Source organism: Chelmon rostratus, chromosome 3, assembly GCF_017976325.1.
Source record: "Chelmon rostratus isolate fCheRos1 chromosome 3, fCheRos1.pri, whole genome shotgun sequence".
NCBI classification, from domain to species: domain Eukaryota; kingdom Metazoa; phylum Chordata; class Actinopteri; order Chaetodontiformes; family Chaetodontidae; genus Chelmon; species Chelmon rostratus.
In genome coordinates, this window is record NC_055660.1 from 2978090 (window position 1) to 3005171 (window position 27082).

The 27082-nt window shown below is 42.7% G+C and overlaps 1 protein-coding gene across 2 annotated transcripts in view; it reads right to left on the bottom strand.

Moving 5' to 3' along the window:
* Positions 1–646: 646 nt before the first annotated feature.
* Positions 647–27082, bottom strand: part of fam13a (family with sequence similarity 13 member A) — a 55624-nt gene continuing 29188 nt past the window's right edge. Inside the window, exons 10-25 of one of the 2 annotated variants that reach the window (XM_041966759.1) lie at positions 21005–21046; positions 20639–20833; positions 19587–19791; positions 16912–16970; positions 16325–16367; positions 11597–11756; positions 7370–7586; positions 7148–7289; positions 6847–6928; positions 6560–6765; positions 6239–6322; positions 5485–5580; positions 4293–4376; positions 2743–2939; positions 1990–2091; positions 647–1883 (exon numbers count right to left, since the gene is read on the bottom strand). In XM_041966759.1, coding sequence (XP_041822693.1) covers positions 1760–1883; positions 1990–2091; positions 2743–2939; positions 4293–4376; positions 5485–5580; positions 6239–6322; positions 6560–6765; positions 6847–6928; positions 7148–7289; positions 7370–7586; positions 11597–11756; positions 16325–16367; positions 16912–16970; positions 19587–19791; positions 20639–20833; positions 21005–21046 — 2038 coding nt within the window. In that variant the 3' untranslated portion in view covers positions 647–1759. The remainder of the gene's footprint in view (positions 1884–1989; positions 2092–2742; positions 2940–4292; positions 4377–5484; positions 5581–6238; positions 6323–6559; positions 6766–6846; positions 6929–7147; positions 7290–7369; positions 7587–11596; positions 11757–16324; positions 16368–16911; positions 16971–19586; positions 19792–20638; positions 20834–21004; positions 21047–27082) is intronic. The other variant, XM_041966760.1, reaches the window with a different exon arrangement.

The following is a 27082-nucleotide window of genomic DNA, read 5'->3' on the forward strand; positions in this document are numbered from 1 at the left end:
GGTTTGGACTAGGGTTGGGGGTACGGGTTGGGGTCAGGCATTTAGTTGTGATGGTTAAGGTTCAGGTAAATGGCTGGAGAATGCATTATGTCAATGAGGGTCCTCACAAGTATATAAGAACAAACGTGTGTGTGTGTTGATAGTGTCTTTATCGGGGACCCCTCCTGGTGTAAACACTGACCTTGTCAGGACTAGTCCTGATGGGGACCAAAGCTCAGTCCTAACGAGGCATTCATCCGTTACTGAGGTGCTGGTTAAGATTAGAGGTGCATGAAGTCACGTTCAGGTTACCTAATTTTACCTGAACTAACACAAGTTATGGTTTTGTCCTTTTGGCCGCCTCTAAACCGCGTCCACGTCCAACAGTATAGAGCTGTGATGACGATGTGATTAACTGGTCCACAGAAAATCACTTAAAAATGACATTTTTTATATTGTATGATGATTGTATTTGAGTTTTGGATGGTTAGTTGGAAAAAAGACATCTGAAGACCTTTTATAGACCAAACTATAGGTTGGCTAATCAATAAAATAACTGGCAAATTAATTGATAATGAAAATAGTGATTTGTGGTTGTGCTGGCGATACAGATGAAGTTTCAGTATCAACTCAGTCACACAAAGGAAATCCACACAGCCCAAAAAACTCAGTAAAAATATGATTTCATTCACATTATATACAAAATACAAATACAATTTATGTACTAAAATGTACACACTCAAAATTCATTAAGCCTTGCCAGTGTTTACATTCAGTAAAAACGAAATTCACACTGATAATCATCCATTTTGGAGAAAGAAAGGAAAAATGTACTCGCTCACAGAAATGTAAACATACGCAGTGATCCATATTTACAACAGAACAAAAACGAGCTCTGGAGACAAACACCGACCACTTCTGTCCTCCAGAGTCGCCTCACAAACGTCCTCGTCCATGTTTATCAGCGTGAGCAAAGACATACCAGTGATTCCAAGACGAGATATAGCTTATTTGACATGAAGTGAATGGGGGGGGGGGGAGCACATCAATGCATAAAATATACAGTCAAATGCTTAAGAAAGTACCAGTGATCACAAAAATAAGCTGTTTCATTGAATATGAGCTATTTTGGTTTGCAGTTTGTACTCTGAGTCTCTGTCTTTGGGTTGTATTAAATAGAAATCACTTCTTTTAGTGAGCAAATACTGGACTTTAACTTCTAGAGAAGCAACATAAGATTATTTCAGACATGATACGATGGTCAGAACTGAAATAGAGGAGGCTATTCATCTAGTGAATAGTGTTAAGATGATTGAAGGTATACAAATAGTAACGTCTCCCTTAAAAAAATACACTTAAATCTTGATCACAAAATCCTTCTTTAAAAATAGCGAGAATTTCATATCTATTATTTTACTTACAAGGTTTTTTTTTTAAGACTTCTAAAGTAAAGTGTGATAAAAATAACTTTTCTGTTCCAATACAAACATTAGAAGGATAGAAATAAATTATTAGCAGTGAAAGTGTGATTCGGGGTGTTCGTGTCATTGAGTCCTCTCGGGAAGGTGAGGTTTCTCAGGTGAAGCGGGTGTCGCTTTGAATCAGTCGTGACTCGGCGGCTCTCTGCGGGTCCAGAGGAAAACCCCGCTGGGCTCGACGGAACGGATTAACAGGAAGTTTCTCCGGGAGCCAGAAACACGAGCGGATGGCAGCGAGACGGAAAATGTGTCTGTCTGTGTCTGTGGAGACGAAACATCGTCTTTTAGTCTTTTATTTGTTCTCAGATGAACTTCGTGGAGTCTCTTTTGCTGATGAGGACTTCCAGCAGCCGCAGCTTGGCTTTGACGTGCTTGTATTCGTTGTACTCGGCCGCCAACGGGGAGCGGTCCTCCTTCTGCACGTTTCTACGGCAACGAGACAACAAACATGGATGAAGAAAGGGATGGAGGCTCAGCAGTGGAACAGCCGTGACGTGAACGTCTGTTCTCCTGAGCAAACTGTTGGTCTTACCTTCCGTTCTGTCTGAAGAACTGCTCCTCGAACTCTTTCAGGTTCTTGCGGAGTCTCTTCTTCTCCTCTCGGGCCTCTTGGAGCTGCTCCACAAGTTCCTGCCTGTACGAGAACAGAAGGAAATGTTTAAATATCTCACATGTGTAGAAGGTGGTGGAGGAAGAACCCAGGTTAGTATTTCTATGTGAGTAAAAATACACAACACAACAACGTGGAAATACTTCACTAAAAGTAGAAATCCTGCATTCAAAACAGCAAAAATATCCTTAAAGCATAAAAAAACATGTTCTTCCAATGACTGATATATTATTGTTTAAGACACTATTAGATGATAGATAAGTAAGTTTACTGTTGCAGCTGCTCGAGGTGGAGCTGGAAGATGAATGTGATGGGAAAGAAGCAAACAGAGGAATATTTGACCTCAAACAGTTGCTGAAATGAAAGCATCTGAGAGGTTTACAGGGGAAATGTCTCAGTGGTGGTTTCTTTCTTTTCAGGGGTCACGAAGCCAAAAAGGTCAAAAGAAACAGCTGTTTAATCTTTAACAGTTTTTTACTGAAACTCCAGCTGTTAAATAAATGTAGTGAAATAAAAACAACAATATCTGCTTCTGTAATGTAGAGAGGAAGAAGTAGAAAGTAGTAAAAATGAAAATGTTGGAGTAAAGTCCCTCAAAATTGTACTTAAATACTGCACTTATGTAAATGTACTTAGTGTGTTAGTTGGTCGTCGCCCCTCTTTTCAGGGACTTACGTGGTGGCGGAGTGCAGGTTCGACAGCCTCATGTCTGTCGTGTTCTTGGAGGGTGTGAGTTCGTCCACGGGCGAAATGAAGCCGTCCCCTTCCTCGTCCATGTGGTCCAGGAAGCCGAGGACGCTGAGGTCGGGCCGGACGGTCACGGTGAACTGCGTCTTTGAGTCTGCGTCGTCCTCCGAGCCGTCCTCTTCCTCCTGCGGGAGCGTAAAGAGGTCAAGCCCGTGTTGTGCTGCGGCGTTAAAGCTTCCGGGCGGAGCGGTGCGCGGGGATCGTGTTAGTTATCATCAGTGGTCATAAATCATCACGGTACAGCAGCAAAATCCACGCTCCTCATTTGTGATTCATGTCTATTCTCATTAGTGTGTGTAGAGTTAATGAAGGCGGTCAGCTGGAAGACTTAATGTCATCTGAAACAAATATAACCAGTCGACATTAAGCATCCATCAAAATGCACTCAGCCAAATGATTTACATCGTTTACACTTTGTCTTAAAACACCCCTGAAGGATCATTCTGGTTTAGTACAATTCCTCGGTTACAGGACTTTTGGGTTTTTTTTTTTTTTGCTCATCATAACATTACACTCATCAACATAATTACTGAGATCAGGGGACATGACGATACTCACAGTCACATGATCAGACAGCTCAAACATTTAACTGGAGCATCTCGTGAGTAGTTTCCAAACGTTCTTCCTGATGGATCCCTTCATTTATCAATATTAAGATGGTGTTCAGGCTTCACGCAGCTGACAGAAGCTGGACGTTTCAACCACCCATCCATCACGTTCAGCTACTAATTTAACTAGTGTCCACGTGGTGTTCAGGTGCTACAGGTGTTTCTCCTGTGCAGGTGTCATCCCAGCTGGAAGCTTACTGGCTATTGTGACAATAAGTCCTTAAAAATGTATTAAACTGCTCATAAACAAAAACATGTTTTTTATGTTTTCTGTTTTTTAAATTAGTCACAAACAACATTTCCAGGTACCTCTGGTTGTGAATCAGTGATCTCTGCTGCTTTATTTGGTTAATAACATCATATTGCTCAGAAACACAGTAAACTGTGATGAATACTTTGGTAAAACTCTAGTTTGATTAATAAAATCGTTTCTTTCTTTCCAGTTTAACTAAGCTGGAGGTTTGTTTAAATTCTTGCCTGTCTGACTTCTTTTTAACCCGTGTGCGTTACTTGATCTCAGAAATGATCTTGATCAGTACAATGATCTGATAATTACTGTCAGAACTGTAAAAAATGTTACCCAAGTTGTAATAAAGCAGAATCATCCTTTTAGACACGACATGTACTCTCACACATTTGGATCAATAATCACAGAGCGAGTCAAACATCAGATCCAGGCAGCTACTGATTCAACGTCTCTACAGGTGCTGGTGGCAGGAAACAGGCAACTACCCAATCAACAGGCAGCAATCAGGTTCCTTAGTGGGGTAAATGGTAGTTAAATAAGGGGGAGGGTGGGGATGGAGGGGGGTCGGGGCAGGGCAGGGGAGCTGGCGACTGATTATTCAAGCAGCTGCAGCAGCTCTTCACCTTGATATCATCGAAGAAGAGTGCGGTTTCGCCCTCGATAATGGGCTGAAGGAGGGGACCTCTGCGCTTGCTGGAGGGAGAGCCCTGTGGTGACGGTTCAGAAGGAGGCGTTAACCACGCTGAGACGCTCGCGCCAGACTACCGTCCAGCTTTCACCAAAATCTGAGTCTGAACTTTTAGCAGAGCTGAAGCTCAGCAGAGTTTCACCATTTTTTCTCTCACTTTCTCTTTTTTCCAGCTTCACACCATTTTTTCCACAGGACGACCAAATGACCAGAATTTTAAAAACCTCACATGATTCTTATAAGTCTCCACAGACGGCGTCCTGAATACGAACCAACACTGAGGTTAGCTGACTGCAAACCACTTGATGCCTCAAAGTGACCTCCAAACATCACAACAGCTGCTAATTTTATAACAAGATGGCAAAACAGAAGAGAAAACCAAACAAATTCAAACATAGGCAAGAAAAACCATGTTTGTGCATCTTTGGTTCAGTGGACAAATTACTTTTTCAGAATTACTGAAAATTCATTGTAGGTATGAAAAATAGGCAACAAGTGGTGTTCGTTACGAGGTTAAAAGCTAGAAGAAAAGCATCATTTGACCTTTGCAGGATAATAAAAATGCTGCAGTGTTACTTCTATTGTTTAGAATGGCAGCAGTCCCACTTTACATAGTGAGGATTAGACATAGTGCATTATATAAGAGATACATACAGTGGATCCATAATGCAGATCGCATCTTACATAATAGAAATGGCTATTAAAACGTGAGGACACAAATAATCACTCTAATCTATAGGCAGAACTATTTAAAGCAAGTATTATCTCCAGTTCAGAGCAAACAAATCGTCATATCACAGTAAAATATTTCACACTTTCTGACCCTCTCCTGCACTCAGCTGTCGCTGATGTCATTTCCTGTGAACTCAATCTGCCACCTATGAGCTCCTTTACGACCGGGCGGGGGATTCTCTGAGCCGCTAAAGCCGGACTTAGAGCCTCGAAAGGTGGATAAAACGTCTGTGGCACGGCTGCCACCGGTTCCCACAGCAGGCTCTAAAGCCAGTATGAGCCAAGGATTAAGTGTCAGCAGACGTTTTGACAATGTGGTGATCTTTGCCGCAGGACAAGTGGGCAGCTGTGCAGGGAGAACAGAGAGGAAGGGAGGTTAAAGGTGTGATACTTACAATGACAGGGATGGTGGAGGCTCTGCACAGGATCTGCTTGACCAGACGATATCTGTCGTACAGGGGTTTCATGATTTGCCTCTCGCACTTGGTGACCTGAGGTAGCAAAAAAGAGGGAGACGAAGCCATCTTGTTAGCGCAGTGTTAGCCTCTCTCTGTCCTCCTCTGTCCCCCTGCAGACTAACTAGCTACAGCGCTCACATAACCCAAAATGACAGCTAGGCATGAAGGTCATTACCCACAAACCACAGAGGCACGCAGCGTGAGGAGGGACGGAGGTGACACAAAGGTCAGCTGCACTTCCTGATATATGAACTAGCCCGGATTAGACGGCACAATTATTTTTCAATTGGATTTGACATCAAATGAAGTGTGTTGCATTTCCTTTTCTGTTCAGCTTTTCAGCAGAGTTGAGTCCTTTAAATGCTGTGATGATACATTTTCTGTTTTCTGTTGGCACAAACTGATCGATCACTATCAAACTGAATAAAGATCTGTGTATAAAAAGTCAAGGAATAACAAAAAACATATCAGCCCTTTCATTTTAAGCTAACAGACACGTGCTGCAAAAGCTAACCAGACGCAAACACTCCGTCTTCAGACATTATTCACCCCTGACTTGCAATCTGGGTCACAAACAAGATTTTCTCTGTTGGGGCCAACGTGGCTGGCAGGAGATCAGATATACAGTATGGATTGGCACTTCTGAGGAGACTGCATGTGTCAGCGTTTGTTTATTTGAAGGGTGACTTACTGGTCGACCGTGGATGCTCTCGTAGGAGAGGAGAGCTTTCTGCAGGGCCACTTTCTCCGCTCCGATCTGCTCCCGTGTCATATCCTGTCAGCAGGGGGACAGGAAGTGAGTCAGAACATTTCAGAAATGACCGGAGTTCATTCTGTGTTGCAACACTGCAAATCCCTCACACACACACAGATCTTGCAGGCCCATAATAAATTCAAGCACTGCTGCCTGCTTTAAAATTGATGCTGTTTATCTTACACGAGCCCTCCATTTACTGGATGTGTCTGCCTGTGTTTTATTTATTCGTCCTGGTGAGTGTGGTCCTGGTCTCACCTTGATGTCCTCGGGGCGGTTCACCTCCTCCCTCTTCTCCTGCAGCTTCTTCAAAATGGTCTCCAGGGTGCTTTCCACCGGAGGCTTCGGCACTTTCTCCTGCGAGGGTTTCTTCTCCAGCTGCGAGCCGAAGCTTTTGGGCAGCGTGTTGCTGCGCTGACGGGTCAGAGGCGGCAGATCCTCCTCAGACTTCATCAGCTTGTGTTCTGATGAGGAAAAGGAGACATGAGCTTTGTGTATTTTAGTTTCAGCTGTGTTTAGGAGCGCTGTTCATGCCGCCGTCTCACCTTTTAGCTCTTTACGGAGCTTGGCCAGTTCGTTCACCCATCTGAGCACCTCTGGGTTTGCAGCTTTATCGCTGTGGGAGGGCTGGATGGAAAAAAACCCCCAAAAAAGAATGAAAATAGATTCACCTTTCAAAATTAAAGCACCTGTGATTACTGCTCATGTGAACGTAATTATCTGGACTATAAGTCTGAGGTAGAGGTCAGCCTCAGACTTCTGTCCTCTATTTACAACAAATGTCTTTTGAGTCAGGTTTTGCTGTGTTTGAGGTGATGAATGAAAGGCTCTTACTGCTGTACCTACCCTGTATTTCCGCTCCTCTTCAAACCTCTCCTCGAACCTGTGGATCTTCTTCTTCAGAATGTGGATCCTCTTTGTGAGCTGGGCAGACGTCAGCTCCTCTTTCTCATCGTCGCAGGAGCCAAGGGACGAACTCCGTCTGCGACTGGAGAGATTCATGACATTGTTAATTTCACTGACAGCGCCGTCACGCCTCTACATTATAGACAAAAGTCAAGTCTTTACCTGACAAATGAGTGAGCGTTTGGTGGTGAGGGAGGCACTTCAGTGTCGTCCAGGTACTGCTGGCACTGTCCGTAGGCGTAGAAACGAGGGGACAGCATCGGGTCGCTGTCTTCCTCCAGCAGCTGGCGGATCAGACGTCCCCCGGCGTGAGGGGACAGTCGAGCTTCCTCGCGGTCCATGCTCTCCCTCTGTAGTGATGAGTACGCCGGCACAGGTTCTGAGTGACACACAAACAAACAGGCATGTTCAAATGTGACGCTTTGCATGACCTGCTGTCAGAGACAAGACGCAAACAGAAGACAGGTTGGCCAGGGGATCAAGTTTGGAAATGTGGTGCATGCTGGCCAGCAGACAACACATAGCTCGCCTTAGTGCAGTAACAGCAGATTAAAAATAAATAAATATTAAATTTTAAAAATGCAAAAACAGCCAAGAGTCAAAACCCAAAGTTATTCATTTTTTATCACACAAGACAAAGAAAAGCAGCAAAATCCTCACACCTGAGAGGCTGGAGCCAGGAAATGTTTGTCTAACAAACGACAAATGGCTCAACTGCTGCAGCTCTAATCTCGGTTTAGATCCTAGGTTTGCTAATAAAAGAAGGAGAAATTTGTTACATGAAACAAACAGGTCATTTTGGCAGCCCGCAGGAAAGAATATGCTGCTTTCAGTTTGGACATGGTTTACAAGATGGGTCAAAGCGCTCTGGGAAAGTCATTTCCAAAGATCAGTAGCTATTCTCTTCCAGCACACTATAAGGTCATTTCTAGATCGTCTCTGAAAGTCACTGGACATGATGAAGCTGCTCTCTCTAAAATCGTTCAGAAAAGGCTCGACAGTCACAGATGTTGTCTTGCAACTGTGGGTAAGACACGCCCTCCCCCCCTGTCTCTGTTCGTCCCCTGGTTGCAGTCTCCACTCCGACAATAATTATGTCTGGTGAAAATAGCCATGCAGATACCCCTGACAATCCCCGCGCTATTAATAATGCCTGGCGCTCTGTGGGATAATGTCAGGGCGCGACCCCTGTTGAGAGGTACAGGGTTTGTTTTGTAGTTTCCACTCTCGCTGTGTCTGTCCAAGCACGTGGCATGAGACAAAGACTAGACAGAGAAATATCAGGTTGTTTGAGAGACTTCGCTGTTAAATGGAAAACTCTACAGAAAACAGAAAACTCAGCAGGCATAATAATGCAGATTTCATGGAAAAGGAGAGACCCACAGCACAGGGAGAAGAGATGGAGGGAGAGAAAACAAGCTCAGGAGGAAACCAACCGTCAGTGCAAACATTCAAGGTGTCAGAAAGCACCCGTGAAAATATGCACGCCCAGTCTAAAAGTGCACATGCATATTTTTCTTAGCTGGGGAGAGTTGAGGCGTAGGAGAAGCAACTTATCTCAAATTCCAGCTCTGGTCCCGGGAGACCTCCTGTGCTTTTAGGTACGTGCAGTTTATCAAGTAGCACGTTAGGGCTCGCTGACAGCGGCAGGTGAAACTCTTAATCACGCCGAACGCCTGCCTTTGAGCTCTATTATCTAGCCCAGAGAGCAGCGCGAGTGTAGCCGGCCAGTAAGGCTCCATGGCATTTGAAATTAATCCTTTAAATCAACCGCTCGGTGATGGTTCGGGATTAAATAGACTAATGAAACAAAAAACATGCCAGTTTGCCATTTCACTAAAGGTTGTTGTGTGTGCGACGCTCAGCCACAACGTTCCAGATCATTCAAGCATGTTGCCATGCAGTGGAAAAGGTCATTCAGACAGCCTTTTCTTTCTTTCTATCTGACATGTTATTTGCAGCAAAGCACGTCAGCACTGGCGATGTAACGTTACACTTACCATCACAACAACTTGGATGAAAAATGCTTTTGAAATCAAGGAAGGGGGTGTTAAAGAATGGAGAATCTAGAAGAACAAAAGAAGACAAGAGGGGAGAAGACAAGGAAAGGACGAGATGAAGGAATGACAAGAAGGAAACAGGAGCACCAGCGTGCGTCCTTTTTGTTGCAATGAACATGGAAAATCTAAAGCACAAGCACCTCCCTAAATCTTAATGAACTCACAAGACATATGAACCTCAGAGTCGTGTCTCTCCCTGTCAGAATGTCTGTTAATATCTTTCCACCGTCGCTGGCACACAGGCAGCAGCATCAAATATCGGGTCACCATGACAGGCGCTGGCACAAAGTGTACTGGAACAAAGGTCTCACACCACAACCTAATGCCCTCATCCACCCACAAGCCCATTTGGACAGTATTACACCTTCTGTACAGTATGCACACATCCCCTAATAGTACTTTCTATTCCATTATACAGCTTTATTAACTGCTTATTCAGCTTGGCACGTTTTGCCAAACCATAAATCCCTCTTTGGCTCTCCTTAGCAAAGAATAAATGTGCCAACTACACATAAAAAAACTCCCTCACGTTCAACTTTGCAAAGTGCTTTTACATTTTTGCAGTTTGTGCTTTTGCAAGCCCTGCTGGCTCTCATGCTTCAAAAACCTGATCTGTTCGCCATCTCGTGCACCTAGAGGAGATACTGTACGTCTGAGTGGCCTGTCACAGCAAATCATGCAAGCTCCCTGTGGCGTCCTCGCTGCCACGAACTCAGTTATGTATTCAGGACAGAATGTACAGGAAGGCGGTTTAAGAAGAGGCGAAATTCCAAGAAAAACAACAGACAAGCGATTGAATACAAAATGTCTTCATAATGTCAGCGTCAAATAGTTACCTGTCGAAAGCTACCCTCTGCTCTATTCTCCCTCCAGCAAATTGCATTTTAGTTACAAACACACACAATCAGAGACTCCACGTGCAGGCCGAGAGAGCCAAAAAACTAACACTAAACCTTTATGTGGACTGAATCAGCAGTTTGTTGGCTCAGGCACAATATTTAAGTGCTTGACGTTTCTTCTCTCATGCAGCAAATACTGCACAGCAACAACAACAACCTCTCACAACCCAGTTTTCAGTAATCACATTTGGCCACTAGAGAGCTCCACAAAACTTGCAATGCTCCAAACACGAGGTGGTTGAAGTTGAGAGATTTTTTGGTCCGACTGCCACATCAAACAGGAAACAGTGGTGGTGGGACCGAAGACCAACGTTTGAAGTGGAAATATGTGAAACATGCCGCAACATGCCCTTTAACTGCATTTCACTATAAGACAGAACCTGTTGGTTATCATTCCAGTGTATAGTTCTGCAAAATACTTGGCTTTCACTGCATAACACAGAAACCCCCACCCACCTCCGCTGTGTGGCAACATCCTAACAAAACAATCACTGTCTCAGTGCACGGCGATTGTGCATGATTTCCTTTCTGCACAAACGCCAGCACTGCATAAACAAACGCATTAATAACAAACTCAAAAGAAGTCTGACAGCAGAATGGAGAGATGTATGAATAACGCAGTGCTCCTACCATTTCTACGAACTCTGCATTAGAAATAACACTTCATGAGGCAGCATCAACAACTCAACCAGACATACGTCATTTAAATTTGATCTTGTGCAAAGTCGTCACTGAATGCATCTGCGCAGATATCACTGTCACTATTTCTGGAGTGAGAGAGCAAACTCGAGACATTTCAAAAGGAGCACAAGTCTGAAAATGTCCAAAACCAAGTTTCTACAGTACACTGTTATCACCATTCAAGATCCCCTTTAATGACTGATTTCTGACTGTGAATTACAGCAGCGGCTGAGTCTGGAAACAATCCAGCGCCAAGAAACTGACACATCCTGGTAAAACCACAGTTTGCTCTTTAAATAAAAGTGCAGGAAGTTCATCTGGAAAGATGAACACAGGATTCAAGGTTCCCATGTGGTCTAAGTCAACAAAACAACAAGCGGTCTGCAGTGCTGCCTGATCTTCGTGGCCGAGCAAACAAGCACGTCTCCGATGAGTGTTTCTCCTCCACATATAGGTGTCTAGAGAACTTAAGAGGATCTTTTACAATTAAATCCTACAGGAGAGGCAGAAGGAGCTGCATCAGGAGGAGGAGGAGGAGGAGGAGGAGGCAGCAGAAGGTGTGCAGCTGCTGCCCAGACACCCATGTGTAGAGCTGGGTGGGGGGCAGCGAGTGGGTTGTGTGTGTGTGTGTGTGTGTGTGTGAAAAGGTGTTTATTCCAGATAGTATTAGACCTATTTAGAAATGAAGTATTGCATGTGAGAGAAACATCTAAGCATGAAAACAACAGCAGGGTGGCCTGTAGCCTCACCTCCCCAGTTGTTGTCCTCAGTAAGTGCTGTCAGGTCCAGCCGGGGCACGTCCTCGCAGCTCGCCTTCTCGCAATCGGGGTCCGAGGCTCGCACCTCTCCGCCGCCGACCCTCCCCGTGTCACAAGTGACGGGCGACTCCTGGATCTTCATCCTTAGCGTCTGCACAACCATGAGAGAAAAGAGACGAGAGCTCAACGACGATGACCAGCCTGTGAACACACTCTTTAAGTTGAGCCACACACTCCCTCAGACTGGCCCTGCCCTAACGGAGGGGGCTGCTCCCTCCTTGTGATTGGCTGCCTCTGCTGGCCAAAACACCCGCCCATCTGCCTTTGGCTGTGTGGGAGAGCTGGAGTGGATTGGCTCCGCCCCGTCTTTCACCCGCTGGAATCCCTTAGCCCTCCCCCTCTCCGTCCCTCCTCTCTTGTTTTTTCTCTCTACAGTAGTCCTCCTTGCTTTCTCTCATGCCTGACATGCATATATTCCCCACCCTAGTGCCGCTCTGGACTTGTTTGTTTCACAGCAGCAAGAGCACACGGGAGGGGTTAGAGAGGGAAGGAGGGAGGGAGGGAGGGAGGGAGGAAGGGAGGGAGGTGAGGACAAAAAAAAAAGCAAGCAGATTGTGAGCCAGCACACGTAGGCTGACTGGATGTTTTTTTTTTGCTCCCTGTCTTTCTCTGTCTGCAGGCAAACATTCGACTCAAAGCAGAGATATTTACACGCACCTCCTCTTCCAGCACCTCCTTACTTTTCCTCACATTGTTTAGCCTCGTCATCTGCTGGCTTCTCCTCTTTCTCCCCTTCCATCTTAAACTTCCTAAAACTCCACTTTGCTTATCCATGATCAAAGCTGTAATAAAATTTTAGTGTACTGTAAATAATTTGGGGGAAGCATTTAGAATGTCCATGGATCACTTAGTGCTAAGCCCATAGGGTCCCATTTCCTCTGTCTGGGCGTGGGACCAAGCTATTTTTAGGAAAAACAGATCAAGACACACTGCTACTAGGTCTCATAAATGCCACAGACGGCTTACAGGAAGGGGTGCACTTGGATCTGGTTACAACATCCATTGTTTTGTTTTTTGTTCATGATACTAAGTTGTTGCTGGCAGGTTTATGAGAGCTCACAGTGTAACAGCATAATGAGTCTCAGGTGTGTGTGTGTGTGTGTGTGTTCTTGTGATGAAGTGAGGGGCACAAATAGAGTCTCCTCAGCTGTTACACGTGAAATGACTCTGATGTGATGGGAATCACGTAGAACACAAAGCGGTATTAGTGCCCGGAGAACGTGCAGACTGTGGCTGACCAACAGCAGAAATATCCCCTGAGTTGCACTTACCGTCACTGTAGTCGAGTCCCCCCCCCGTGCTTCCATGAGTAAGTACATACTGCACCAGTTCACTTAATCAACATTCAAGGTCCCCATTTCACAATTCCAAACATGCATATTCCTCTAAATAACATTCAGAGCAATGACACGTTCAGTTGTATTTCAGTTGAGCAATTACTAGAGTACAAATAAGGAACAAACCAGGAGAGAACAAAGGTCTAGTGTGTCTGCGTGAGTAAATAATGTGACATATGGGTGTGAATATTGATAAACGTTCTCTGACTGGGATCATTAAATGTTTTTCTCTGTGGCTGGTATCATTCAAGAACTAACAGATACACACTCAGTAGCTATTGGTCAGTCTAGTAGGACCACTCTTTGCTTGACTTAAGGTGAAACATAGAAGTCCGACATATTTAAATCTCTGAAATATTAAATATTGTGGCTCGACACGCTGTTTTCCCCTGCAGTCTCTCTGAGGCCCGCCCTCCCTCTCGCTCCTCTCCTGGTATTTTCACATCTAACTCAGTGAATTAAGTGTTTATTTTTACCCAACCACAATCAGTGATTATTGGAACAGTCTGTTTTGATGAGTGTTATTTTGTTTTGGTCGAGTTTGAATGAAGGGTGCTTTACAAATATAAAATTACTGTTTTTGTAAAAGTCTGGTGGCATTGAGCGATATAGCGGCTGTTTCTGGTTACTCTTTAACAAGAGAGGCATCTCCAGGGATGCTTTCCATAATGTTTCTGACACTTGGCATAACAATCTGAGCCTGACAACGGCAAAAACAGGCACTTTGATTGCTCGTACATTGACAGTGAGCAAACAAAATGAATCTATATGTATGTTTGAGTAATTAGTTCCAATTGTGCCAATTCACAATAGAAAAGAACAATTCAAATGGAAAATGTAGCATATATTTAAACAGCAACCATTACATACTGGACCATTAACATAACATCAGTTCTTGATACAAAACTTGTTGGCTGTTAATTAGCAGCTTGTGTCTGCTTTGTTAAATACTCGTTCCCATTTAATTACTGTACTTTGTCTCACCAGCACAGCTGATGGTAATTATGCAATATAGGTATGGACTCATCAGGCTGTGAAACAGAAGTGTCTCCTGGGTGAATGTTATGTAATGATATGAGTCTGAGAGGTAAGAGATGCTTTAAGAAGAGCAACTGAACTACACCTGGTCACATAATACATCTAGCATGATATTATCTGCTTTACAGACTATAAAGGGCCAAAACTTTCTTCAGCAAGCTGCACTTTTGTCAAATCCTTTTATATGCAGATGCCTCATTAAAGAGAGTTTGATAAAGACTTTCACTTGATGATTAGTTTATCCTATCCTGTTTTAACTGACTAATTAATCTGCTGACAATAATCACCAGCAGAATCACTGGCATCAGTGTTGAGAGTACACTTCAAGATGCTCTGAGTAACACAGTGAATTAAGAGGAGCACAGATGTTACAGCTCACCAGGGTCCAGCTGTGTGCACGCACACGCACACACATGCACACACACACACACACACACACACACACACACACACACACTCTGTTCCCTGGAACATCAGTCACTGCGTTCACTCAAACACACTCGAGCAAGATTACATCATCATGAGATGTCCAGCTGGTTCAAAGGAGGGGCGAGATAGACAGAGCTACTGTGTGTGTGTGTGTGCGTGTGTGTGTGTGTGTGTGTGTGTGTGATGCATTAGATAATGATTAAGCTGTTTTTTACACGCAGTGTAAAAACAAACAGAGTAAAGAATTTAAGGGGCATTTTGCTGAGATGGCTCAACATCTAACCTAGGACACACACACACACACACACACACAAACACAAACACACAAAATGTGTTGGATTTTGCCTGACGTAAGCTTCCTGTCTGATACCATTTATGTCTGGCAGAGCTGCTCTCTCCCCTTTTCATTTCAAAGCACATGCACACATACACGTACGCTTTCTGTGGTGTTATTCTGCTGTGGATCTATGTTGGCACATAATTGACATGTCTGTGCTGCAGGCACCTTTTAAGGCACTCAACCTGACCTGCACAGGTTAAAAACACTGCAGCCCTCACTTCTCCTCCTCCACCATCAGTTTTCCTAGGTTGTAGGCACAAGACGTTCGGACACACACGGACATATTGAGACCATTGCATTTGCATTTAAGAATTTAAAAGAGTGATTTTTGCAAATAACATATCAATCGTTTAGTTTTAAATGTAAGCAAATATTAGAAAATGTGTCCAGTGAGTCCAGGGAGAAGTCTTAGTTTGATAAAAATAATGACTGTGGAATTTTGATTATCAAAATGGTTGTTAATCAATTTTTTGTCACTCTACTGATTGATTAAGCAGTTAATAACTCTCATAATTTCTGCCAGATCCCCAAAATATTGCATATAGGAGTCAAATTAACAGAATGTCAGGATGCCGACAGCATCAGTCTATTAATTAATCTAAGTGACTGCAGCTCAGAGGAAGACAAAGACGGCCTGATGGTAACAATAACGCCTGTGCGATGCCCATGTTGTAGCCGTGGTTTAACGACCAGCTGAGAGTCTGCTGCACCAGCCTCCTCTCAAAGTGGCGCCACGCCGGCTCCAGATGGCCGCTCAGTGGCTCAGTGTGGTGGTGTTGGTGGTGGTGGCAGAGCTGCAGCCTGAGCTGCTACTAAAATCCATCTGGGCTGCTTAGAGAGAGATTCACCATATTGGTGCGGTGCTGCGAGATCAGTGCTGCTGGTCCAGATTAAAACTGGAGGCGGGCAGATGGAGAAGGTGAGTTGTTTCCTTCCTGCTCACAAGCCCAGCAACACATAACCTCAAATCAAAAGAACCACTGTCTGTTTGTGCGAGAATAACAGTGGGAAAAATCCCTTTTAGCAAGAAATCTAAAATCTCCCGTTGCCTAGAGTGAAATGTTTTGTTTCTGTGGAACCGCAGATGAGTTTCTGTTCAGCAAATCAAGTCTGGTACTGTAACAAAAACCCTGGTACACACTGGTAAAAAACAAACAAAAAAAAGATGTTGTTCGAGCTTTTTCCAGTTTTTACCCTGCATATCTCTTTGCTACTGTTTTTTGTTACGGTTTTGTTAAGTTAAGATTGGGTCTATTTATTCGTATCTCTTACTTCACTGCATTTTATATTCTTCTGTTTTATTTCAGATTATCTTATTATTTGGTTTTGCTTGGCAAAAACACATTTCATTAGTATCAAAATAGCACTGAGATTCAATACCTGGCCTTTCCCTTTCTCCCACATCCATCTCCTTAAAATCTGATAATCTATTTTTTTCCTGTGGCACATGCACGGCAGAGCAGCCTAACGCACAGAGAGAGACTCATGGGAAAGGAATTGTGAACATCAGCCTACCTGTGGAGGAGAAGGAAGGCCATCTTTTCTTGAAATGTCATTCCTGAAAAATCCAGCACACAAACCACTTTAGCAAAGAAGCTTTGACTGATCACATCAGCTTATGACGAATCAACCAAAGACTTTCAGTTCATCTCACAGTCAGAAACCTCGGGAAACCCCAGACAGTTTACATAATGCTTCTATATACATACATGTACATATCTTTGCTGCCTGTCTTTATCAGATAAAGTATATGTTATAAACATACAAGAATGCCAAACAGATCCCTAAAGATAAGGGTGGTGGCAGCTAGTGGCAGCCAGTAGCTTATCAATAAAGCAAACATTTGAGAAACAGGTGCTACAACTAATGTGTTTACAGGAAAAGTGTTCTTTTTTTTGGCATTTCTGTTTTTTTTTTTATTTGATAGTGGCGGTAGGAAAGGTAGGGCAGAGAGGGGATGGCATGCAGCAAAGGGCCCGGGTCAGATTCCAGCCCAGCCGCTGTGGTACGCACTCTACCAGCTGAGCGACTGGGGCGCCCACTGTAATGACATTTCTTTTTTAATTCCTCAATGGGATCAAGTTAGAAGTTGAAGAGCTTACCCTTTCTGAAATGTCTCCATGTCGTTTGCTCCAGGTCTCTCAGCAACACATTCCTTGAGCTAAAAAAAAACAAAAAACAACACACATTTCGACCATTAAATATCTTCATCATATCATCAAACTGAGACAAGCTATGTTGTATTGGGACATTACATGAAAAACTGCTTTTATGAACCTTTTTGGATGAACCTCTTTTAACAGTATGTTTTGGGGCTATTCATAAATATGCCATAAGTGTTGGCAGTGTGCTGCCAAAAAGAAAGGTGAAGATTACTTTCGGTTCATGATCATTTTATACGTAATATGAAACAAGGAACCACTGTTTTTTTCACTTCACTGTCTGTTGTTGCAGATACTGAAATGCAACAGAAGAAATGCTGTAAATAAAAAATTCTCTGCAGCCATGCCAGCTCTGTGAGGCTATATGCAATACCAATGCTAACACAGTAATGTTTAGCAATGTTTACCATGTTCATCATCTTACTCTGACCTGATGATTTTGCTAAGGGGAAGTCATTACAAGTTATTACATTTAACTATGTGGGCAACATAAATTTCAAATTTCATGGCATCCATCCTAAAGCTGTTGAGATATTTCAGTCTGGACCACAGTGGTGGACCTACAGATGGACACTGTCATCAGCAGAGCCACGCTGCTAACATGCCAAAGACATAGAGGCCAGAGACTAATGTGGAATGGTGCAATTTTTAAATGTATTAACTCTGAAAAAAAATACCTAAAAGGTTTCAAACAGATCACACAGAACAACAAATACTGCATATATTTTGAAATACTGTGTTGTTATACAATAAACAGCACCACAGAGATCACTCAAGAGGCTTTCAGAGTCCCTAAGTACCCACCGTGGCGCTTGGCATAACAAGTTCACATTCACAGAGATGGCTGTTCATACCGACAGACCCACACACAGACCCTCGATAACAAGTGTCAACCACTCAGCACAACACTCGTGCCAATACTGATTGCGGAAGCTATCACATATATATCATATGTGTGTCATCTCTACTGTTACGTTAGGGGTTGGCATGGAAATCCTGTGAGTGAGGGTGTAAACTGAACAAATCTATTTCCATCGGTTGGCCGGTGGGGCGGCACGCCGTGCAGCTGAACTTTACATTAGCACATATCATTTATGAGCCAAGTGTGAATAATAATCCAACTTGCTTTCATGCAGCTGTAGTGTAAACAGAGTCTGTGGAGGTTGCATCATGTTATTACAGCTACACGGTTCACACCATGTCCCTGTGAATTTGACTGCTTTCACACACTCCTCATATGGAGCTCTCACTGCATTCGACCACTGGTGGGTAATACTCACTGTGTCTTGGTTGGCATGCAACAGGTAGCTTATTAAGTATGCTAGCATCCACTCGTACAGGTGCATTTTACCAGGATGCTGAGCTACTGCAGGTGATAGGTACTATGGGTGTATTATGTCTCCAGTTTGCCATTACTGATTAATATGATGAGTATTCCTGTTTCCAGCGTAAAATGTCCGACACAATTTCCAAGAGCCCAGAGTGATGTCTTCCCATTGTTTGTTTCTTCAAATTAGAAGTCCAAAACAAGGCATAGAGACATGTTTTTGAACAAATACCAAAGCCAAACCTCTGTTTTCTAAAAAGCCACACAAAAGCTTTGCCGAAATAATGCACAAACAACATTTTGACCAAAGACAAAGTGAATAGGAGCACAAATCCTGATGACCACTCAGTGTCAGCCTGCAGTGCTTCTAACATTCTGTAATATGAGCATAATTCATTGGGACTAAAAACGCTGACATAGTTATTCTATATTGCAATGTTGATGTACTGACAGTAACTTTTTTTTTTTGAAAATTTATAGACAAAATAAGCAGAAAGCATTGTCCTTTTTTTGGTCAAATCCTGTTTCTGAAATACCCTGAAAATCAAGTTGCTTGAAAAATTGATGGAGGCACAGCGTCCTGTGGAAGCTGTCAAACCCACACACTAAAAAAGACAATAAAACCTCAAAGGCTTCAGAAAACAAGCAAAATACATTATCCTAAAAGTAACGTTTTTCATTAAAAAAGTACTTTATTGCATCTCAATCATTTCCTGTGTACGTGGTACACGTGCCGAGCACTCAACAAACCCACACTGTGGTCTCACATGACAACAGCTGAAACATTGGTCTCTGGTGCATCATCTTCTTCAGTAGACAAAAGCTGCAGCTAATTGCACACTTGTAAGTGGTCCTTACATTTGCACTGCTTCTGGCAAAAGTGGCTAACAATTAGTGTGACATGCTGCATATCACAAGCCACTGTGCAATGACAGTGACAGGGAGCCATTAGGCAGCTGCACTGCTTCCTGTCATCTTCGAACTCGCCACTGTCTGCATTTAGTGATTCTTGTTCTTTATTTGCAGCTGAATGCTTTAACACCTATTGGCATCACAGGTGCATTAAAGGAAGATGCAGTGATGCTGTTTGTGATGTCAACTGTTGATAAAATGCAGATTCTGGCACATATATTGGCAGTGATTTTAGAATTCACTACAATCTAGATTAGTGATAGACAGCAGTCAACAACACATAATGACTACCACAGAAAAGTCTGAGAGATGCGGCCAAGCTGGTGACAAATGACGAGGATAGAACGAGATGGAGAGAAAAAGCATGATGACTCACTGCGTGGGTGTCCTGGTTGTCAGTGAGCTGCACCAGTGACGGGCTGTGTTTCGACTTTCTGGGTTTGTGGGTCTGCTCAGCTTGACCACTCTGGCCTCCCTGTGAGTCCACGCTGCTGCCCGCGTCCTCCCCCACACCGCCTGAGCTGCTTCCACCACTCGATGGGATGTTTTCCTTGTTGGTGTGTGCTCTGACGGATGCAGTTCTGTTCTCAAACAGAAAAGAAAACGGTGAGGAAACGAGACATCTGCCTTCCATCTCACCCTCTCTGTGGCACACTTTGGTCTGTCTTTATCAGCCTGACATGGGCTGAAATGCTTCAGGAAACTAAATGGCAAGGTCATCTTGATATGTCATTTACTTATACCTTCACCAGCAGCTAATGTGATGTTTAGTTTTAGTGCTAATCTATTTACTGTCTATTTACTGTCCATGCTCTTATTGACATTTCTGCTGTCTTTGGTCTAATGCACGCCTCTAATCCATGTGTCACTGATCTCTTAGCTTCTACCAAATCTCCATCAACAAGGATTAGCTTCTTACTTTCATGACTCCAGTTGTTATGACTGTGCTATGTCTCAGTGGAAAAGCTTACCACACAGAAAAAAAAACCTTACAACTGTTTACTGATACCAAAACACCAATTGGAAGTGATAGTATTGCGGTGAGGCCTAAAAGTCAGGCTTTAGTAATGAGTGGTAGCTTGTTGTGCTTTACCAGTGGAGTACAAAATGTGTAGACCCCGGCCTTGTTAACTTGTCCATACGTTTCTTATAATAATAAGACAGAATAAGGACATTTTCTGCACTAGAATCAAGAAAAATTAAACTTGACGTAGATTTACGTCACAAAAGTTGAATTATTCTCACTGTACGAGGAGATTTCTTCAGTTTTACTGTAAGAAAGGTCTAAGAAAGGAATTACAAACAAAAATGAAGTGACCAGAACAACATTGCAGTGTATTTTAGTGTTGGGACTAAACACAAACTGCCACTAAGTTCATGCTGAAACCATGAACTACAAACGTCATGGCGATGCCAGACTCATGGTACCTGTTCCTTTCTTTATGTCTCAGCCCCTCCTCCTGCTGCTCTCTCTGCTGTCGACGTCTCTGTCGGGCAGTTGGTGTCACACTTGGAGATGGTGGATACGAGGTCAACTGACAGTCCTCTAAACTTTGATCCCCTAAAGAGTTTACATCGAAGAGGTGCTGCTCCACTGCTGAACGTATCGTCCTGTCCAGAAAACTTGAAAAGACAGAAGTTGGTTAAGATATTTGCAACTTTATGGTCCAGTAACAGATTCATATTAAATATAATTGAAGAAATTACCTCTAAATATATTCATTAATTACAAGACCCACACAATATTACTCTGCATTTCATGCCATTATAGGGACAGTAGTAAAGTGCACTTACTTTAACACATCTGGTCTGCAGTGGACAGGGGAGAGGTGGTTACTGAAAGAAAAACAAGAGGGGAGGAAGGTGAGTTACTGCTACGGAAACAGGTGGTCACAACAGGTCACTGAGCAACGCTGAAAATCCCTTGGGCTCTGGTTCTGGCCCTAGGTGATCAAGGCATCTAGCGTGCATGAGTGAGTGTTAACTTCAGCTGTTCAGCATAAGTAGGTCCTCTGGGAGCAAAGTGGCCAGCTTCTATGGCTACCAGTAAGTCCTACAGCACAGAATATATGGTGAGAAGGCGCTCTTTGTGCATATACAGCTTCATCTAGCTTTTCTGTTCATCTACCCCTCTTGTTTTCTACTAACATTACAGTACACATGCATGCAATCTGCAGGAACACAGTAATAAACAAACGATAGGTGGTTATACTATGGTGCAGGGGTGTGTCTGCATCCAATTTAATATATCTATATCTAGATATAGAGATACTGAATCAGTGTTGCATTAGAGACAGACGGCAGCATCAAACGTAGTAACATGTTGACTCAGTTGTTTGTTATTGAAGATGGAACTATGCTTCTCTTACAATTAAGGACTTTGGAAGAACCAACTCAAACAGCCAAAGTACCATCGCCAGTAATTCAGTTTTCATTTGTTTTGCTGTAGAGGATCCTTCATCAGACTTTCTACATTTTTGATCAATTCTGTCCATATTCTAAGTAAAATGAAAAGTACAAAATACTCAAAAACTGATCTTTAACTTTTTAAAATTAAAAAAATAGTTGCTGATGTTATTTTTGTGACACCTTGTAAGTTTCACCAACTGACAGACGTCACGTCTGCTTTTCCTGGAGTACAGCTACCTCAACATGTATAGGGGTGACTGAAAAAATCTTCCATAAACAGAGGTGTTGACAGTAATAGCAAAGCTTGGCAGAGGCCCTGGACAGTGCACTGATAAAGGGAGAGATACTAATGGAGTGATGGTGTGAAGGTGACTGTGGTGAACCAGTGTAAAATGATCAAAGCTGTGAGCGAGGATAGTGAGTCAAATGAAGAAGTGGCACGCCCTACCATGTGACAACTAGATGATCATTTTGATGAGCTTAGTGAATTCAATCATAAACATGGGGCCGTATATGTATGGTGCTTTTTATTGTCAGTTTTAACGTCAGAGCTCATGATTTCTAGCATGTTAAGACTTGGCAGATCCTTCACTTTCACTTCAGTTTCATTTATTCAGACAGAGGGGTGAAAGTTATGTCAGCTAAAGCTCACAGGTGCTCCAGAGGCAGGGACTAAACTGCTCGATTATCTCAGGGCACAGCAGGAAAAATATTAGCCCACTACCTAATAATAGACTTGGCACTGCATGCAACAGGTTAAGGCAACAGAAAATGCTTTAATGGCTTACCAATGTTGACTTAACCTTAGACATTAATGCCTGCAAATGTCAGGGGCATGAATTCGAGTGCAGTGGCTACATTAAGGCCTCACATATGACAGAAGTTTCTAGGTCTGTCTACAACTTTTAGAGACAGTCCTCCATGCTGCTGTCTGCTCTTGACATAAAGGTGATGAAGGTCAATTATGTAACTGGAATATGAAGGGGAAGATAGTTATCATAAAAACCAGTGTACTGTGCCCTAGGGTGCAGTTTTAGCATTGATACAGTGCCAGTTTAAGACAGTGGCTCCCAACTTCTTTGGCCTGTGACCCCTTGAAACAAAGTACTGTCTACTGCGCACTACCACTGTTGACTTCTCATCCCAGGTTATGGCCTTAGTGGGGACTGTTGTAAACGACCGAAGAATGACTTTCACCTCTCAGATTGTTTATTTCAAAGTGGTAAATGCAACCATTCTTCGGGAAAGAAATAAAAGTCAGAAAAAATACAGACAAGCATCTTAAATCCTCTTGTGACCCCTCAGATATATCCTGTGCCCTACAGGAGTCGACTTATTTGTTCATGTATATTAAGAACATTGTGTTCGCATAATTGGCACATACATTTGATTTTGATAAAAAAAATCTAAAGCAAATGGATTAACTGGACCATTTTTGTGTGTTTGAACCTTGTCTTCTATCTAGAAGTTAAGACTGAAGTCTTACTTCAAAATGTCCTTATATGGTGTTCTGGACTGTAGTTCATTTTCATGACATCCTGAAATACACTAACTCTGTTCAGGCACAAATCTAATATCTATGTTGGTCTGTAATGTGAAACCATGTTTCTCATATGTCTGTCTGTACCACATTTATGTTATTAATGAAATAAACAGCTGAGCATAGCTGCCTGTAAGTCGTAATTAAATATCTTGTGGCAGCTATCATCGTCCCAAATAGACATCGGGCTGGCACAGTATAAATGAAGTGTGGCAGTCTGGTAAATCACCAGAGGAAGTGACATCACTGAACAGATAGAACTTTGAACCTCTTTAGCTATGACTAAAGATGCAACAGTGTGAAACCAGTCTGGTATGAGACAGGATTGTTGCTTGGTGTGTAATGGTGACAGTCTGAGTCATGAACTACTGGCAAAAGAGACCATAAGGAAAGAGGGATGAATCACTGCTTCATAAACCTAATGAAAATATCACCACTAGAATATGAGTGAGCCAAGCCATCAATACTTTCTTTAACACGTATACAAATTTAAAAAATATAAAATTAAACCATTAAGCCCGGTCAAATGCTTGATCAGGCACCAATCAGGTGGTGATTTTGCAACACAAGGATTATATAAAATCATCACTGTTGTAAAAACATTACGCAAGCTATAAAGACAGAGTCACTCCCTGCCTCTCTATTGCCATCACTGAACTATAACATGAGAGAACAGCATGGAAACAAACGTGCTACTGTTTGGTTAAATTATAGGGACAGCTGTGACCCAACTTCAACCTGAAGAGGGATAAAAAAAAAAAAAAGTTGCATAAGAATAACAGTTGTTTGGTCAAGGTCTACTCCAGTCAGTCCACTCCAGAGCAAACATGAGCTCGGATTGAGGCCAACGCGCAAAGTAAGGCAACTTTATTTGTAGCACCTGTGCACTAGATGGAAAGGAAATAAAAAAGATATAAAAGAAACACAAGGCAATATAAAAAGACATGTGGGAGCACTAGTGAAGGTGTGTAGAGTAGTTGAACAGAAGAGGCCTGAGGACGGAGCCTTGGGGAACTAACCCTAACCCCTGGGAGGTTTGATATGGGCCTGTAATTAGTCATTGTGAGCTGTTTGGATTGTTCTTTTTTAAGAATAGCTGCAGGTTTCAGGGCCTATGGAAAAAAGCCTGAGAATAAGTGTTAACTTTTTGCATTAGATCTGATGCCATGCAGTTCAATAAAAAAAAAAAAAGGAACTGATGTCAAATTTGATAAGTTTGCCAAATCAGTTGATTGCATCTTGTCCATTCTACTACTTATCAAAACAGGAAGGATCACTAAGTCCAATAGAAGAGCCTGTTTCTAGGTATTGGTGGTGGATACCATATGCCACAAAGGGCCATGTCCAACAGGAGAAAGAAGCTGCCTCAATTGCTAGAACTGAGGCAGGGACCTCCTCTGTCTTCAGCATCTTATCTTGTGTTTGTGATGATGCCGGACAGATTTGCTTGGTGTTCATTTGAAGATGCAGTGGCATCCATTACCACAGGGAGAGAATGATAAGGCAAACTTTGGGTGACCTTGCTGGACTTATCAGTCTCGCCAGCCCGGCCAGGAGAGAGCTGTTCTCTCTTTTTGTTGTCTTCATTATCAGCAAGGTTGGTGTTACAGAATGTACTCGGTTGGGGTAGAGGCAGCCGAAGCGGCAGTGACTGAGGGGTGAATTTAATGCCAGTGGTAACCAGTGCTTGCATATTGTCAGTGAATCCTGAGGTGGATGAGGCAAGGGAGAGGAGAGAGTAAAGGGACAAGGAATTGGGAGATGATCTGTGAGCTGGTTGTCAACACACTGACATTGAGGCTGTTTTGTCAGGGTGCATCATCTTAGGCCTGGCCAATGGATGACAAAGACTGAACGAAAAATAGTTCATCCTATCTACTCGGGTAGAGGACATCTGCCCCCAAAAGATGCCTTTGTCCCCATAACAGACTAAAGTTATCGACGTAGTTGATTCCTTTCAGGCTTTTCTGAGCCATGTTAGCCCTGAAACTCCGCTGAACCTGTGGATCCCTCTGTTGACCAGACACAGCGAACCACTAATAAAACACAGACAATTGAACAGTTCAATGAATTCAGCGTTAGTACTTCTGACCATTGTCTGCAAACATCGCTGGTGTGTTTTCTCTTCAATGTCACAGATCATAGCATCTGGGAAAATTTACAAATTTGTCTTTTTCCCATGTTTTATGTGCTTGACTATTTCTTGGCCAGGCACAGCAACTTCCTGGACTCTTATCATCATGAGGTTCGAAGAGAACAGATCAGATCAGAATCTCCAGGAAGTCAACTGTGCCCGGCAAAGGAATAATGCGGCACATAACCCCCTGTGAAACCACAAAAGGACAATTTGACTGTGTTTGTACATTCAGTATGTTTTAGTACAACTTAACAAATGGACATAACGTGTTAATCAGTGAGCACTGGAGGTGCTGGTAGGCTGATTTTGCAAACCTCTGGACAGAGCATATGATATTTAATGGACAACTATGAAAGTGGTATCGATCCTCCAATCTAACTCTCAGCAAGAATGCAAATAATAGAAGAACAGAATTATATACTGAACTGTTCATTCAGCGATATATCATGGATCTGCTGACAAACTCAAAATACGATGTTTTGAATTTATCCAAGTGAACATTTACAAGTCTTCAGCTGTTTTTTGTATTTTCAGATTGATGGTGTCTGAGAGATTTACTGAACTGTTAAGTCAGGTCTGTAATGAAATGATATGTCTGGCATTTAATTGTTCTATTTTTGTTTCACTGAGTGGGACTTTAAAAAGCCAGCAGTGCAAGTCTGTGTTTTACAAAAGCTTAACGTTTGCTTCATATAATTGTTTCATTCAGGATATTCTAACTAAGAAAATTGCAATGCAAATAATAGTAAGAACAAAATAATATGTTTTGGTATTTAGTGTCTGTGTTGGTGTTTTAAAGTCAAGTGGTTTTTAAGGCATAAAAAGCAAGGAGGAAACAACTCCAAAGCTCCCACGGCAGAGGCTTAAACTAGTTAAATCCCTTGCACTGTGTACCCAGGGACCTCCATTTAGGTAATCCAGTATTACACCACAGTCAGATATTAGCCAGGAACTTTAGAGTTTTTGGTCAACACACACAGATGAAAATTATGTTCATCTGTGATCCATTTTGACTGGGCTGAGGTTAAACTCCATGCGGCAGCCTGAGAGTCTCTGTATATGAAGGAATGCATGTAGACTTCAGCAGAGAGAAAGCTCTGAAAGGTACGTGAGTGTGTATGTGACAAAGTACAAGTAGGAGTTAGTCATTGATGAACGTGAGCAAGAGAAGTGAATGGGAGCGATTCAGAGAGAGATAAAGGGGGAGTGTCAAGTCGAGACAGACTGGGGCTGCAACTAATCGTTTAATTACCAATCTGTAAATCATTTTTTTCAATTCACTGATTAATCTTTGAGTGCACAAAAAGCCCAAAATCCTCAAAGAGCTTATTTTGCCCAACCAACAGTCTAAAACTCACAGACGTTTACAATTGCATAAAACATAAAAGTGCAGCAAATCCCTACGTTAGATGAGCTGAAAAAAGGTCAATATATAGCCATGCTAGCAACGTGGCTGCATTTATGGTGATGCTGGTCTGTCTATTGGTCCACCGCTTTGTTCCAGTCTTGAATAGCTCCACAGCTACTGGATTTTGTACGGATATTTATGGTCCCCTGTCAACCTTACCCCCAGAGTTCAAATTTAAACTATATTCAATCAAGAGAAAATGTTTAAATGTACCTACATCATCTATACATAAAAGTACTGAAGCCTTTTATATGGGATACACATGTACAAATACATGGTTACTGCATGCATTTCTAACATATGCACATGTATGCATACTTGTGTGCCTGTACACGCTATATGTGAGTCACAGAGAGCTAAGAAATGTTGTAAATGGGA